The sequence below is a fragment of the Macrobrachium rosenbergii genome, chromosome 9 (genome assembly GCF_040412425.1).
Source record: "Macrobrachium rosenbergii isolate ZJJX-2024 chromosome 9, ASM4041242v1, whole genome shotgun sequence".
NCBI lineage: Eukaryota > Metazoa > Arthropoda > Malacostraca > Decapoda > Palaemonidae > Macrobrachium > Macrobrachium rosenbergii.
The window spans coordinates 25,877,283-25,895,161 of record NC_089749.1 but is presented as its reverse complement, the minus strand read 5'-3'; the positions used below and the strand labels follow the sequence as shown (position 1 = coordinate 25,895,161).

Here is a 17,879-nt window from a genome sequence, read left to right as displayed (position 1 = left end):
AGACATGCCTAGATTCCACTAAGCAGTTGTTAACTTTTCCAGCAATGATAAATATGAATTAATCCCACTGGATCCTGTTTGCCCATGTTCCAAAACCTCCATGGCAACATATTAGCACCTAGAATGGCCCCTACTCACTGTGCAAGACACCAACATACACATTCTGTTGGAGTGTTTTATTTATACAGCTGTGGAATTTTCTTTCTTGCAGTATTATTGATGACAATTAAATAGGCTGTAATATTAAGGTGTTAATGTACCACTGATTTAGTGCCTTTTACTTTTATTAGTATTTATGGATTAACCGTGTTATGTATTCAATTGTTAGTTAATTTCATTTTTTTCCTGGTTTCCTCTTTTTCACAAATAAGTCTTACTTTGTAAGACTTATATTTGTTAAATAAGAATGTTTGCTCATTTTGAATAACAACAGATTATGAAAGTGAATCAAACCCACCTTATGCTACTTTATTTATCTGAATCTAAACTGAAGATTTCAAAATATTTTGTTGTGCAGTAAGGTCTCAGCCTTCATAATAAGCAACTGCCTGATAATCAAAACTGAGACAGTTTTATTTCTTTATGTAATTTGATTTACTTTCTCAAACCACTTTCCTTAGAAGTTTTCTAATCCCAACATATCTTTGACTTCTGATTTTTCTATCAGATACCTACACACATGTATAATAAACTATCCTAATACTGAAGGTGAATGTTGCTTGCTCTTATACAACTTAATCCTCTTAACTCTGGCATATTTTATAGCAATAATTTGTGTGTGTAAAATGGGAACAGGTTACTAACCATGTGTCTACAAACGATAGCAGGTTACAATTCACTTCTGACTTTCCGGAACCATTACCCAGCCTCTTCTACATCTGACACAAGTCTTAGTGGTGCAGTAGTAATGAATAACAAACAGCACATGCTGATACCCACATGTCATCAACTGCTTCTTTTCAGTCATACTCTAACTTTGTTTGAATAGAATAAAATAGAATATGACATTTTTATGATAAAATAAAGTTTTTTATATACTTACCAAGTAATTGCATAGCTATTAGTTTCTATAAACCAGCAGCTAGAATTTTGAAATTCACGGTAGCACTACTTTTGTTTTGGCTAGGCAAATGACCCCCGCCCACTTTTGGGGTAAGAGAGGAACCAGCTTAGCAAACGAGCTCAATATGTTTATGCCTTCCAACCATGCGAGGGGAGGAGGGAGGGCTTTGATCATGTAATTACTTGGTAAGTATATATAAAACTTTATTTTATTATAAAAATGTCATTTTTATATGGGTTACTTATCAAGTAATTACTGTACATAGCTGAATCCCATATTATAGGAGGTGGGATGCATGGGTTATCTATCCTAATACATTAAAATTAGTAATGTGAAGAAACAGAATTATTACTGGCATTAGTTAAAATGGTTGCTGGTCCCTTACCTGTTGAGAGAGCTGCTACAGGAAAGTACTGCCCCTGGATGGCGCTCATCTCAACGTACAGCAGGATTCCTTTGTTGCAAAGGAGTGTCCGATTGCATACAAAGAATAATCAGTTCACCCCTGCCGTGGGCACAGTACCACAAAAACACAACCAGAGAATAAATATAACAAAACACAATTGCCTATAGCCAAACATTACAGTATACCATTACCCAACCATTGTGGATAAAAACTGGTGAGCACTCCAAATACCAAGTACCACCCCAGCTCCCCTATGACTCGATACCATGAATCAAGGCGAAAAAAATAGGGAGGATGAAGGAAGTTTCCTACACTCCTCCTCCCAACACCATACCAGCCAATCGAAATAGGACCCAAGGTACTGCAATTTTCATAGACAGTTTCAATGTCACACAAATAATGAGTTGCAAAAACCGATTTGCATTTCCAAAACATTGTTTGAATGATAGAGGCAATAGACAAATTATGCCTAATAGCCAGGGACGTGGCAACTACCCTTACTTCATGCGCTTTGACTTTCACTATGGGTAAAATATCTTTGTCAATTTGTGAGTGCGCTTCTAGAATTGAATCCTTAATGAAATATTAAGAGGGCAAGAAGGATCCTTAGCTGAGCACCATAGGTTGCTCGACACCCCACGGATCTTTTCCGTTCTCAGTAAATAGTATCTTAATGCCCTTACGGGGAAAAGGGTTCTTTCTACTTCATCCAGACCTAGGATATCTATTAAACTTTTAATAAAGAATGAGCGAGGCCAGGGGTTGGCAGGGGACTCATTCTTGGCTAAAAATCCTAAGGTAAATGAGCAGATTGCATTATCTGGAGAGAAACAAACCTTTTTATCCAAAGCGTGAAGCTCACTGACTCTCTTGGCAGTCACTAACACTACTAGGAACAGAGTTTTCCTAGTAAGGTCCCTGAGAGATTGCAAGGGTTCAAAACGTGGTTGCAACAGCCACTTCAGTACCATGTCTAAATTCCAGGCTACTAGCCTATCTTCTTTTTGCTTGGTGGTATCAAATGACTTGATAAGATCAGAAAGGTCCTTATTAGAGGAGAGATCTAAACCCCTATGTCTAAAAACAGAGCTCAACATTGCTTTGTAGCCTTTAATGGTTGAGGTGGAAAGGTTCCTGGTAGACTTCAAATATAGAAGGAAATCACCAATTTCCGCTATAGACGTCTTAGAAGACGAGATGTTGTTTCTCCTGCACCAGTCACGGAAGACTGTCCACTTGGCTTGGTAAACTTTGCTCGAGGAAAGTCGTCTACAATGAGCATTAGCGTCTGCAACTGCGTTTAAAAATCCTTTCATTTGCACCAATCTGTAGACAGTCTGAATGCAGTCAGGGCCAGAGCGGACAGTCCTTGATGGAACCTTCTGAAATGTGGTTGTCTGAGTAGACTGGGTTTTTGAGGTAATAGTCTTGGAAAATCTACAAGAAGCTCCAGCAAGTCCGGAAACCATTCTTGGGCTGGCCAGAATGGGGCTACTAACTTCTTTACATTCCAATGATTTCGGAACTTGTTTAACACTTCTCTCACCATCTTGAATGGAGGAAAGACGTAAAGATCCACGTTCGACTAATCCAGAAGCATGGCGTCTGTCGCCCAAGCTTGTGGATCTGGCGCTGGCGATAAATACAGGGGGAGACAATGATTTTTTGTGGTCGCAAACAGATCTAGAATCGGTCTTCTCCACAGCTTCCACAACTCTATGCAAACTAGAGGGTCTAGAGTCCACTCCGTGGGGAGAACTTGTTTTCGACAGCTGAGTTCGTCTGCTAAAACATTGCATTTCCCTTGAATGGATCTGGTTAGGATCTGGGTTCGATTCTGATCCGTCCAAATGAGAAGGGATCTTGCTGCTTGGCAAAGGGAGAAAGAATGAGTTCTCCCTCGTTTTCTTATATAAGATAGAGCTGTGGTGTTGTCCGAATGCATGGACACTGTCTTCCTGGACACCTCCGATGCAAACGCTTGCAATCCCCAGTGAATTGCCATCAATTCCTTCACGTTGATGTGCCACTTCATCTGTTCTGAAGTCCACAGGCCTGAAACTTCTTTGTCTCCCAGGAGGGCTCTCCAACCTAGGTCTGATGCATCTGAATAAAACACTAGGTCGGGGTTCAGAGGGAGAAGCGACTTCCCTTGAGAGAGCTTGTCTCTTGAATTCCACCAAGCCAGATCTTCTTTTATTTCCTTCGTTATTGGAAAATCAAAAGAATCCGGGTGTTTCTTCCTGTTCCAGTTGACTTTCAGAAAGAACTAGGTTTCTCATGTGAAGCCTTCTTAGGGACACAAACTGCTCCATGGACGAGAGAGTCCCCAACAGGCTCATCGAACTGCTTGCAGAACAGGACTGAGGGGTGAGAAATTTGTTTATTTTCTGAAGGCAGGAGTTTATCCTTTGGGGAACAAAAAAGCCTGAAAACTCCAAGAGTTTATCCTCTTCCCCAAATAAGCTATCTCCTGAGAAGGAGTCAGTTGAGATTTTTGGAAATTCAACAAGAGGCCCAAATTCTGGGTGAGAAGAAGGGTCTTGTGAAGGTCCTCCGCACATTTTTCCCTTGACTGGGAGCGAATAAGCCAATCGTAGAGATACAACAAAACATTGACTCCCATCAGATGTAACCATTTTGCCATTGGAGCAAGATCACTCGTGAATACCTGTGAAGCAAAGGGCTCTGAACTGGTACACCTTGCGCTGGAACACAAACCTTAGAAACTTCCTTGAATCCCGATGAATTGGGACATGGAAGTAGGCGTCTTTCATGTCTATCGAGATCATCCAATCTTCCAGATGAATGGATGCAAGGACAGACTGGGACGTCTCCATCTTGAATTTTGTTTTCTGTATGTACAAGTTCAGAGCACACTTACATCCAGGACTGGCCACCAGCCCCCAAATGCTTTGGGGACTACAAACAGTTGATTGTAGAACCCCGGAGATGAGGTGTCCTCAACTAGCCTGACTGCTTCTTTTTCGAGGAGAGCTGTCACTTCTTGGGAGAGCTGAAAACTTCTCGGAGTTTGACAAGTAGGTCACCAATAAAACAGACTTGTTGTTCAAGGGGGGCTTTTCCAGAAACAGGATAGAGTAGCCTTCTCTTAGAACTTGGACAATCCAACTCTCTGCTCCTCTTGCTTCCCAACACTCCCAAAAGTGGAGAAGCCTTGCCCCCACAGGTGTGCGGAGGACTAGATCCTCACTTACATGCGGGTGGTTTGTAGGAGGACTTCTTGATAGCTCTCGGGGTGAAACGGGTGTTTCCGTGAGGTCTGGGGAAGCCTCTTTGTCTGCCTCTACCCCGAAAGGGCTTGGGTTGGACAGGAGAAACTGTCCTAAGGGGAAAGGCCATAGACACTCTAGGCCATCTCGTTGATTGTGTGAGGAGGTCCTGCGCAGACTTCTATTGTAGATCAGCCGCAATCTGTAACACAGTCGATTGAGGGAAAAGGTGCCTCTTGTCCAGAGGCAAGAAAAGGAGTGCAGACTTCTGAGAGGGAGAAACTCCCTTCGTGGTGTATGAACACCAAAGCTCCCTTTTCTTGAGGATACCCATTGCAAAAAGGGAGGATAATTCAAAAGAGCCATCTCTAATACCCTTATCCAGGCAAGAGATGACTCCCAAAAAATCTGAAGAGAAGTCTTCGGGGATATGAGGGCACTCCACTTTACGAGCACGAGCTCCTACTGCCCAGTCAAGACAGCTGAGCACTTCCAAAACTTTGAATAAATGCTTGATCAGATGGTCCAATTCCGAGGACAAAAACAAAATCTTGGCTGCATTGAACTCCAACCGTCTGGAGGAGTCAACTAAACCAGAGAAGTCTCCCTCAGAGGAGGCAGGCGCTCCCATGGAAGAAGCCTCTCCGGTAGCATTCGAAAGATATCTTCTCTGCGACAGCCTGGATGAAGGGCAAGAGAAGGAAGCTCTTCCCTGCTCCCTCTTGCTTGGGAGCCAGTTCTCCACCTCACAGAGAGCCTTCTTAGCCGAAGAGGACAGTACCATTTTAGGCAGTCTTGAAGAAGGCGTCTGATTATCATGTATGTTGAAGCTGGAGCTGCAGGAGAGAAGTGATCAGGAAAGTCACCAGCAGAAAATTGAGTAGAGGGGCATACGCCGACGGAGGGGAAACAGGGCCCGCTACTTCCTCTTCCTCTGAAGAGATTGGTGACAGATCTGCAACAGGCTAGGGTACCGATGGGGCTTTCTGAATTAAGCCCAGGATATTGTCCAATTTGCGTTGGATCGACTGAACAGAAGGATCCAAAACAGAAGGCGTAACTGTCGTAGCCGGAGCAGGTAGAACTGAAGAAGACATGGGCGCTGCCGAAGAAACGGACAAAATCGGGCGCTTGGAAGCGGAATTAGCCTTGAGCGCCAAAGGAGCATCTTGCTGTAAGAGGGGAAGGGTGCCAATGGGCACTCAGGAGTCGGTGGGCGCTTGGAAGCTGATGGGTGCTCGGTAGCCAATGGGCGCTCGGGACCCAATGAGCGCTCGTGAGCTGACGGGCGCTCGGGAGCCAAAGAGCGCTCAGCAAAGAGCGCTCAGCAAAGAGGCGCTCAGGAGACGATGGACACACAACAGATGAAGGGTGCTCGGAGGGAGCCACATCAGAAGAAGCACCATGAACCACTGGAGAAGGAAGTTCTGGCACCACTGGGCACCTTGGCGCCAAAGACGACTTCTCCGCCAATGAAGATTCAGGAAAAGCAGATTGTACAGGAACTACAAGAACAGGAGTTGGGTGCTGGAGAGCGTTCCAACATCACAATATGTCTCGGCAAGTCCTCCGAAGCAAAAGATGCGTGCTTAGAAGGAGACGAAGTTCTCGATGCTGAGGAGCGCTTCCGATAAGTAGCGTGCTTAGAAGGTAGAACTTGTCCCACTAACACTGGTTGATCCTGGAAGAAACATTCCAGACTGTCCCAGAAGCTACAGGAAGGAAGACATCCTGGAGAAGCCTCTTTAACCTTCTTAATAGGAACAGCAGAAGGTTGACAAGCAACCGCGGTGTGTCTCTTCAGAGGACAAGATTTGCCTTGCCATTGGTGCCTACGACTGGAGTCACTGCTGGAAATACTAGATGACAGACGATCCACTTCCATAGACACACCTTTCCAACAGCACTCTGTCATAACCTGGGAATCGGCAACAGGTACGACTGAAAGGGCAACTGCCTGTGGGCAGACCCCACCAACCTTTGGCCTGCCAGTTTAGCTCCTCCCAGGTTTAGGGAGTTTGCCAGGGACCTTGGCCTAGGAGAATTGGCCGGAAAGACAGCCACCTCCTCCACTAATACTTTACTCTCACCTTTCACATTCACTTTGTCCATAAGGACTTTAACAGAAGCACCAATTTTCTCCATCGTGTCAACGAGTAATCCAAACTTAAAAGTTAATTCTCGATTCAAGGCTGGTAATGAGGTCAGGATCGGGAGTAAGGGAGCCAGGGTGCGGAGTAATTGGTACAGATTGAGACATGGGATCAGGTGGAACAGGATAAAGAATCAGAATTATCAGACAAAGATTTTGCCGACACCTGACTAGCTAAAGTCTTCTTACTACTAGCTCTAGCTGCTGCTTTTCTCTTTTTATCCCTGTCTAATTCGTCAAATGACTATTCAAGGTCTTCCACATGTTTGGGTCCCAAGAGACACTCATTACAGGTCAATTCAGGGGAACATATTTGACCCCTGCAAGAAGTACAGAGAGTATGAGGGTCATAACAGGCTTTAGTCAGTCTCGTATTGCAGCCTGTACTGCAACACCTAACACTTTGATAGCCCGAGTCGGACATGCTGACAAGTCGAGTCAGAGAAAATCCAAATTGTCAAATTCGGTAATACTAGTCTTCATAGGAAACCTGACACTAACTAATTGTGCAGAAAAGGCTACCATAAAGCAAGTACTTCAGCAATGATCCAAGATCAACAGAGAAGAGAAATTTCAAAAAACTACTGCTACCAATCACTGTAAACACAGCCATCAGCCGGCAGAAACATATTGAGCTCGTTTGCTAAGCTGGTTCCTCTCTTACCCCAAAAGTGGGCGGGGTCACTCGCCTAGCCAAAACAAAAGTAGCGCTACCGCGAATTTCAAAATTCTAGCTGCTGGTTAATAGAAACTAATAGCTATGTAATTACTTGGTAAGCAGCTTATATAAAAACAGAATTTAGGCCAAATGCTAGGACCCATGAGGTCATTCAGTGAAAAGGTTTAAAAGGAGGAAAACCTCGCAGTTGCACTACGAATCAATTGTTGGGAGAGGGTGGAAAGTAAGAAGAGACTATGAATGGAGGTACAGTAATAGGAATAAAAGGGGTTCCAGCTAGGGGCAGATGGGAGGATGCAACATCCTTAAGTAATACCTACAGTAAACTTCGATTGAGATTCATTTACAACCCTGTACAAAAGTTTTCAGGTTGCAAATTTTCTCAAAATGTTCATGTACCATAACTTGGAGGGCTGCTATTAAAACTGTGGGGGGTTACACACAACTCATTCGTATCCTTAAGTTCTCCCTTAAAAATAACAAATAACAGTGGGAAAAAATTACAAAGCACCCCTTGGACGAGTAAGGCACAGCCCTGTACTGAAGAGATATCCTAAAACATTGACAAAATGAAAGGTGTTATTTCCTGGTCACAGCCACATACCACTGACAGCAACAAAGTTAACACCAATAAGTTGGCAAATTCAAATCCAATATCTTACTAAAACATGCAGCTTTATTCCATTTGGTAAATTTCATGCTCAAAACTTTTAAAATATGCTTATATCTGGTCCCTAATACAAAATTATAATCCAGTACTGCATAAATCTGTTCTTCTTACCTTGACTCTATCATGTGGATCATTGAACAAGTGGCATCTTCGTAAGGCATTAAGTACTGGATCAGTATTATCATCTTGAACATTGTGGGTGGTTATAGGTGGCAACGACTTTCTCTGAGCAGCATAAATACACCGTTTTAACCTCACAGTTTCTTCCTTCAATAACAATTCTGAACTGTCTGGAAGTCGTCCCCTGTTAGAGCAACATGTGGTACAATGAAATAAGTAATGTATTTTACAATATTATGACAAATTATTTCAGTGCTGTCATGTCTCCATTAAATAAATTTTCTATAAGTTGAATGGAAACCAAAATCTCATCCTTACTTACGTTAAGCAAATATCATACATTCTCTTGCCAATCTTCGCTTGGATATCATGAATCGTATCGCGAAGGGACTTCGTAATTGCTTGTCCTCTCAAAGATTCAATATTAAAATTATTTGTTTTGGCTGGGAAAATCATAAAAGCGATGACAGTCTTGTCTGTCCCACTTGCCTGCAAAAATATTACTAATTTAATTTTTCAAATATTACTAATTTAATTTGTTGAATGTAATGAGTAAAAACCTCACATTTTCAATTCTCCATTTTTTATTTACCTTTAGAATCAAAATTATCCTATTTTAATCAATAGGTCCACCTTACATAATAAGTCATAATATGACAAATAAGTGCTTCCTCATTAATGTATTCATAGAGAGTATAAACCACTGCCTTTCTAGAATGTATAACTGATGTGAAGGGTCAACTAACAGTTTACCAAAAAACAGAAAAATTTGCTCCTCAAGGGGGTGAGATGTCTCATAAGTAAAGTATACTCATAATAACTCAGTAAAGCATTAAGCTTTGGCTTGAGACTATCATTTGCATTTTTCTATCCACTTTATTTATCACAACTTTTTCACCTTCTCTTAACAGTTTTAATGTTACTCCAGTTTTCATCTATTTTTTAATTACATCAAAAATCTCTCATGACCATTCATTCTTCACTGTACATATTGACACAGCATGGTTTTCAGAGTGTTTTCCTGGAATGATCCCATTTTACCCAAGAACCATAATGTAAACACAGTACTGTACTGTAATGTGTGCAGGAATGTAGCCTAGGATAAGCCACTTTTTGAGCACTGAAAATCATTCCTGCTGTACGTCTTATCTAATGCCTCGTCTAGTTTAAACCTGGTAACTGTCTTATTTTACCTATTAATAACAGCTTTTTATGTGTACAATACAGTCATACCCCGAACTTACGCAAGGTTAAGTTCCAGACCCCCTAGCGCAAGGCAAATTTCTGCAGAAGTTTGGCACAGTTTCTAAAAATGCTAATAAATGCTTATTTCTAGACTTTAAACACTAAATATGACCCTAATCATGCTCCCAAAGTATTAAACTAACTTTTAAATTAAATTAAAGTTACTGCAATTTCATTTAAAAGTTAGCTTAATGCATTACCCTTAAAAAATAAATAAATGGTTGGCATACAAATATAGGAGCGAGTGAAGATTAGCATACTATTTCTCTCTCTCCCCATTCCACTGATCTATTTTTAAAAGTTTTCTCAACCTCGTTCTTAAAAACTTCTTTATTCCGTCTCTTTCTCCTTGTTCTGAAATGCTCTATGTGTCTATGTTTTACAACAGGACATTTACAGTTTGTAGACGGTACAGGTACAATTAGATCCATTTAAAATTATCTACTGTACAAGTAAAGACATACAGAGAAACAGTAAAATGAATGTTGTGCTAACTAAGAACGAGAGAGAGAGAGAGAAGAACAGTTGTCCTTACTTTACAGAGTGAAATTTTTTATGAATTATTATGGACAGAGAGAGAAACCTTTGACCCGCTAATCAGCAACACTCCCCCTTGTTGTCAAGTTAAATTGATGTGTCTGACAGCTTTGCCTTCAAGTTTCTTCACAAAAGATGAGGGAAAGATATTTGTTTGTTTAAAATAAGTATCATATATGAATTTTGTAATTACAGTTTTTTTTTATTAGTATTATTATTATTAATATTATTATATTATTATTATTATTATTATTATTATTATTATTATTATTATTATTATTTGAAAATTAGTACTTATTATTAGGTAAAAAATTTATTTACCATACAAAACAAATAAAACATACATGTACAATAAAAATTCTCTCATCTCAGTGAGAGAGAGAGAGAGAGAGAGAGAAATTATTAATTTTATATTAATGTTATTTAATTTATACATAAAAGCTTGAAAACTTATAAATTACATAAAAAATTCAATATAAACACTTTTGCAGGGTTTCTTAATACAGTATTCACAAATGTTCGCATGACTGTGAAAAACTCATGTATGACAGTTAGTTAGTTTCCAACAAAAAGTTCGCGTGTCTGTGACTTCGCGCACCTTGATTTGCGCATGTTCGGGGTATTACTGTACAGTAATCCTACCCAAGCATGGGTGGCTGCTAGTGTTAATAAGTTCATATTCTCACCCCGTAATAAAATCTCATGAAGAGAGTTACATGTGTAGAAGCAATAAAATATAATAGAATCTTTAGGTGTCATGTGTGCCAATTATGGTCACAGTTATATACTGTATTTATGTACCTTGGCAACTAGTTAAGTTATCAACTGGTGGGTTCCAGGAACTCCTGACGATTGACACACTTGCCAAAGTTCTCCCAAGTCTGAACTCTTGGTAAATGTTTGGCCTAGAAATATCACAGATCATTCAGCACCCATGCTTCAACCTGTCTTGAATATAACTGGCCTAAAGAGATGTTTCTTTCATCATCCTTTAACCTGTCTGTTTCATCTTACCTTAATCTTAGTGAGCCCAGGCCAAGAAATGAATTTTCAAATTTAAAATTAATTTTTGAATACTTACCTGCAGAACTAATATTTGCATGTACCTTTCATGCCTGCGACAAACTTACAAACATTGAATCCTAAAAATTCAATACAAACATAAAAATACCGCATGTATATGCATACACATATAACACATCCACATATCTACACCAATAAATACATATATATGAGGAATTTAAGACCCAAAACAATAGGCAACAAGCCAGTTGGTCTCTATGAAATTAGACCGCTGTCGCTTGTTCCCAGTTTTTAAAGTAAAACCAACCCGATTCCCCCCAGAGTTAGGGGAGCAACGGAGCTCCCTCCCACACCAAACCATTCCTTTTTTAAGCAAGTGCATCGAATGGTCTATTAAGCAAAAGTGGGGAGGAGGGAGAGTGCCTATTAGTTCTGCAGGTAAGAATTCAAAAATTAAGTTTAAAATTGAAAATTCATTTGTTTCATACTAACCTGCAGAACTAATATTTGCACGATTCCCAACATTGAAAATTGGATGGCGGGATGCAATTAATGGCACTCAAAACAGGATGTTGTGTAATTATAACCTTAAGATTCAGATGTATCTGAAAATGGACTTACCAAAACTGACAATGCAGGCTTACGATGTAGCAGAAAAATAAAATGTGGCTGATTGTCAGTTAATCATTATGTCAGTCTGTCTGCTTAAGGTGGCCCATTAAGCTCCACACCAAGTCAGACAACCACTCTCTAATGCCCCCTCCTCACAGACTCCGAAAGCTCAATCTTCCAGTCTTTGATTTAAGGCAAGTAGCGATGACTGATATGTCATGTTGATGACTGATATGTCATGTGAACTGGCAAGTATCAGACTTCCAAACACAGACATACAACCTTTTTCTCTCTCTGTCAAGTACTGGCAAGTATCAGACCTCCATTCATGCAGCCTCTTGTGCGTTGTATATCAGCATACAACTGGGATGATGAGAGAGACTCATTCACACAGCTTTCATGTCTCTAATCTTACATGCGAGGCAAACTCACCTGGCTATACATACCTCTATTATTCTACGTACAAGGAACAGGGAGAGAGTGAATGGGTTGGGTTGAGATACCACACCGCTAGCAGCAACAATGGAACCAAGCTATCCTACAGAATCATATCCATGCTGTGCATCTCTTAAGTAATGACTAGTAAAAACACTATTCAATTTCCATGTAGCAGCATTCAAAACTGACGATATTGAAACATTAGACCAAAATAACATGGAAATAGAATAGCTCTTACTATGTGGACCTTTGTTCCTAGAAGGAGGAGGCTTGTTCTGCCTATTTGACTGAGTCCCTGAAATTACCTCCCTCAGCAAAAAGGACAGCCCATTCTTGGAAAGTGGTCGTGAATTGTTTCTTAATGATACAAATAGAGATCTAGGTCTCTGCTCTACTGATTTAACCCTGTCCAAGTAGTACCTTAACGCCCTGACTGGACATAAAAACCTGTCTGGCTCTTGACCACCAACAAATGCAGCTAATGAATGGATAACATATCCCCTTGAAAGAGGTCTGGATTCTGTCTCAGTTTTTACTTTAAATTCTGGCTAATATGAAACTACCAAATCTTCTCCCTTCATTGCCACAAATGATGGAAGAGCATGAAGCTCACCATGTCTCTTTGCCACAGACAGTGCCAAAAGGAAAATGGCTTTCTTCGTCAAAGACCTTAGATCAGTTGATCCCCGAGGTTCATAAGGTGGAGCCAGCAGAGCTGTCAAAACCTCATCTAAGTCCCATTGGGGCTGGTGAAATGATCTCCTAGGGACTTCTACCATGATTGAACAAAGATCAAAGAGCAGAGGATCCTCGAATACATCCTTACTGTATACCAGAATCTAAAAACAGATGCTAACATTGCTTTATAATCCTTAACAGTAGACTGAAAACTTTCTCTTATGTCGCAAATGAAGCAGGAAATCTGCTACCTTTGACACTGTGTGTCTATTATTCCTACACCAAGTGTGATATACTTTCCACTTATATTGGTAGTTTACATTTCTGGTATTTCTTCTAGCCCTGGAGACTTGTAGGGCCACCTGCACTGACACGCCCCTTGCTCGAATGAAACACTGGATAGTCTCCAAGCAACTACACGAAGCACTTGGGGTTGAGGTGAAATTTGTGCCAATGGGGTTGCCTCAAGAATCCCCGTCTGACAGGCAGTCTCACAGGTACCTCTGCTGACATCTCCCAGAGATCTATCCACCACTCCTGGGGCCACCAAGGAGCTATGAGTGTGACCCTGCACCGGGATGACACTCTTATCTTGTTCAAAACTACTTGTCGAATGGGAATTGGAGGGTAAGCATACTCCTCCAGGTGCGACCAGCTCTGGAGCATAGCATCCACTCCTGCCACCATAGGGTCTGGATGTGGGCTGAAATAACTGGAAGGCAATACAGTAATTGAGAAAAGGTGAACCAGGTGGTCTACCATCTCTTGTGCTATTGTCCACTCTGTGCTGATAATTTGATCTGATCTGCCGAGGGAATCTGTAACTACGTTCTTGCTCCACATCACAAACTGAGGAAGCAGTGTGACCTGATAGACTTCAATCCAAAGAAGGATCTCTTGAGCAAGTTGATTTAGAGCCTGTGATTTGGTGCCACCTTCTTTCCTCAGGTATGATATTGCCACGCAATTGTCTGAGAAGACAGCCACCACACCAGAGCTGCAATGTCAGCGAAAGTGGTGAAGACCTAGCTGGATTGCCTTCAGCTCTCGACAACTGATGGACTTTTGTTGATCCTCCTTTGTCCATCTCCCTGCCACGAAAGACAACCCTCCCCCCCAACTACTGCTCTCCAGCCCTGATCCGAGGCATCACATGACATTAGATCAGGGAAATTTGATTTCAGAGAGGCTCCTTGAAGGAGACTGTAATCCATTGCCCACCATTGAAGATTCTCCCATATTTCTAAGTCCCATGGAATTCTGACCAACTGGTCTTCTCCTTGCCATTTTCTGTAAGGCATATGCTGAAGTGCCCGAACCTGACATCTCCCCAAGGGAACTAGTGCTATCAATGAATTCAAATACCCCAACAGACAAAGCCACAGAGATACTGGGGGGACTTTCCTGACCCAAAAACTCGCCTATGCAGATTTGAATTGTATCTATTTGTCTCTGTGTCAGAAAAGTCTTCAAAACTATTGGCTGAATCCTCATTCCTAGATATATAGATTCCTGCTTCAGAATGAGGTCTGACTTGTCGAGACTGATTGTTAAACCTAACTGACAACACAAACTTAGTGGTATCTCCTTTGCACGGAGAGCTTCTCTCAGGCTGCTCGCAAGAATTAGCCAGTCGTCCAAGTACCCAAGTATTCAAATGCCTCAAGAGTGAAGGAGGCCTGACACTGAAGCCATCAACCAAGAAAACACTTTGGGGGGCTGTGGAGAGGCTAAAGCACAGCGCCCGAAACTGCCATACCCTCCCGTCCCAACAAAACCTGCGAAGATGACAAGACTGTGGGTGAATGGGGACCTGAAGAAATGCATCCTTGAGATCACTGGAGAACATCCAATCGTCCTGACGGATTGCAAGAACTGCTCTGGGTGTCTCCATCTTGAATGAAGTTTTGAGCACATGCTTGTTGAGATGAGAGAGATCTATAACAGTTCTCCAACCTCCCGTTGCCTTCCTTACAGTGAACATCCGACTGTAGTACCCCTTCAATGGAAGTGGAGCTGGTTCCACTGCTCCCTTTGTTACTAAGGAATTTATCTTGTCCTCTAGAGTTCTCCCTTTAGTCGAAATGGGAGGAAAACTGTTGATTTGGATAGGGGTACTGGACAGAGGAGGAATGGACTCCAAGGGAACCATGTACCCTTCTTTGAGGACTTGGATGACCCATTGTTCTACACCTAAGGATTCTCAAACTCTCCAATACTGTCCTAACCAGGCCCCTATTGCTCCCCGCAAAGAAGACGGCCCCTATTTCCCAAAATTTTGCCCCCTACCAAGCAAAGCAGACCGTTGCCCACTAGAAGAAGCTGAAGAATTACCCCTATCAACACCTAAACCCTGAGAATTTCCTCCTCTAAATTTCTTACGAAGGCCAACAGGCTGGTCCTGCAAAACCTGCTTCATCTTATCCAAAGCTTGGGGCTTCCAAGACCTGAAAGGCTGGTGAATAATAATGGTAGGCTTATTTTTACTCTGCTTAACATGAGAAAGCAATGCTTGATCACGCCTCTTGACCTCAAGATTAGAATCATCTAGGGCTTTTTCAAAAAGACCCCCTCCCAAAAAGGACGATGCTCTAAGTTTCTTCTTGTTTAGGTCTGAGAGAGTGGGAGGGGCATTTCCTAAATAAAAGTCCCTAAGCTTAGCTGCAAGAAAGAACTTAAGATTAAACATCTCTGACATAAGTTGTTTCAGGGAGGTATTAAAACTATTCACCAACTGATGGTATAGTGAAAGGTTGTCATCAATAACACCAGGAACTGAGACAAGGGCATTGTTTGCAGAGCAGACCCAACAAAAGAATTAATAATCTCCGTCATGGTATCCAAGGCCTCTTCCAACTTTGAACAATCATCCAGTGAAATTCCAACCTGAGCCTTCACAGACTTAGCAGAAGCGGATAAAATATTAGTCATGTTCTTGTTCAAGGTCTGAGCTGAACATGAGGGACCTGAAACTCAAAATATTTCTTCCTGGAAGTCAAAACAGAGATGGGAATAGCTGGTTTACCTTCTAAAACCTTGGCAATTGCCCTATCATTAGCAATATTCCCTGTCATTTCAACAATTTCATGATTCTAGTGTGGAAGGGAAGAAGGTGATGCTTCTTCTGACATTCCCCTAACAAACCTGGATGCCTGACTTGAAGAACATCATTTAGCCTGAACTGAAACACCTCTAGCTTCAGGGAAAAGTTCCATAACAAACTCCTGCATGCCCCTATACATTCCTGCTGAGGCTGCTTCTCCATCCCCAGAACCACAAGTCTTACTGGAAAAATTCTCAGCAATCTCCGCAACACAGGTAAGGTAGGAACTGAGTCCTGATCATCCACTTCTCCGTCAGAAACTGTAAGGACAATTCAGTCTGCTGCAACCCAAAGTGAGACCTCACTCTACTAGCCAGAGCACAAAAGGATTCTATAGAAGATGACTTCACCTTGCCAAAAATACCCTTCCTCTCCCTACCAATAATAACACTATTCTTTACATTAGGCAAAAACCTAACGCCTGGATGTGATTCGTTCTCTTTATCCTTTCTAAAACTAGAACCAGCATTAAGAATATTACCCACACCAGTCAAACTATCAACTGACTCAGAATGAACAATAATTGGACGAAGTAGATAATTTTCCCAACCATCAAGCATAAGACGAGCCAGACCCTGACTTAACCCCCACAGAATCCAAAAATCTACATAGGCGATAATCCCGCTACAGGTCTAAGAGCCTGCCCATCCCATAACGTACACGATCATACTGCCTGAAACAAAGTGTTGGTAAAACAAACTTCCGACCTAGTCCTACACAGATCTTCCCAATCGCCTTCATGATCTACATCACTATCCACATCTAGCTCAATATCAGGGGAAGGGGAGACTAGTAACCATGGTCCTGATATGCACTCCAGTTAGGACACTCCCACTACCTGTGGAATGGTGTGGTTCTGAATAAACCGACTGTGTTGCAACGGGATCGCTTACATGCGAAACCAAAACAGGACTGGGGAAGCTGGAATAAACATGATTACCCAAATCCCTAATAACATCAGCTAAATCCTCGAGAGCTCAAATTGTAAAAAGATACACCTGATCTCACTGTTCGGCCTAATTCAGAGTCAGATGAAGTAACAGGTTTAACCAAATCATCTACTTTCTCGCACTGATCTGGTAACACTGCAAGATCTGGTAACTCTGAAAAAACTTGCACATCTGAAGCCACACGCTTACCTCTGATCTTACGCTTGCTACTATGCCCTGACTGAAAGTAAGACACATGCTCCTGATGTTGCAAATCAGACCAATCCTTACACTGATCACAGCTAATCTCAAAGCATTCATACCCCCTACAATTAGAATAGACAGTATGAATTAGCTGTGCAGTACGATGAATGGCGGGAGGCGCTGTCATGTTAAGGTATTTGAACATGGCAACGAAGGTGGTACGGTAGGGCTGCATAAGTATTTTACCTTGTTCATGCTCAATGCAGGCGACCACAATTAATGTCATGCCGTAATGGGCTGCTACTTCATGACTTTTGCCCTCTTGTAACATAACAATCATGTCTACTTTCTTCTCATCAGTCATTAACTGTAGGCTATTTGCCAGAGGCCTTAGAAGAAGCAGAGCATTTTGAGGACATCTTAATGCACAATTTCAAAAAATATTCTTAGTCCATAGTACTGTACACGCAAAACACACAAATGAGAGATAGCAATGAAACGAATTATATTGGGTCATTTGCCGATAATTTGCCACTACGGTATAAGCATGGTACTACTGTATTGCGCGTACATATACTAACATTGATATTCTGCGCATAGAGTACTGTACATTTTATTAAATGTTTTGTTGTAGGATGATTTTTAAATATTACATACAAAAAGGGTTTTAGGATGATACGTAGTACTACAGGTAGTACGTAGAGCACATCTAAAATAAGTAAGACAACAGGAATAGCAGGGTGCGTATGTTTACATCTGCGGTACGTGGCATTTTCATATACGTACT

At 41.6% G+C, this 17,879-nt stretch overlaps 1 protein-coding gene across 4 annotated transcripts in view; it reads right to left on the bottom strand.

Moving 5' to 3' along the window:
* GlyS (glycogen [starch] synthase) overlaps nt 1-17,879 on the bottom strand; it is a 119,302-nt gene that overhangs the window by 25,964 nt on the left and 75,459 nt on the right. For all 4 annotated transcript variants that reach the window (XM_067108735.1, XM_067108736.1, XM_067108733.1 and 1 more), the window contains 2 exons: nt 8,646-8,812; nt 8,315-8,507 (listed from right to left, as the gene is read on the bottom strand). In XM_067108735.1, the coding sequence (XP_066964836.1) occupies nt 8,315-8,507; nt 8,646-8,812 (360 nt within the window). The remainder of the gene's footprint in view (nt 1-8,314; nt 8,508-8,645; nt 8,813-17,879) is intronic.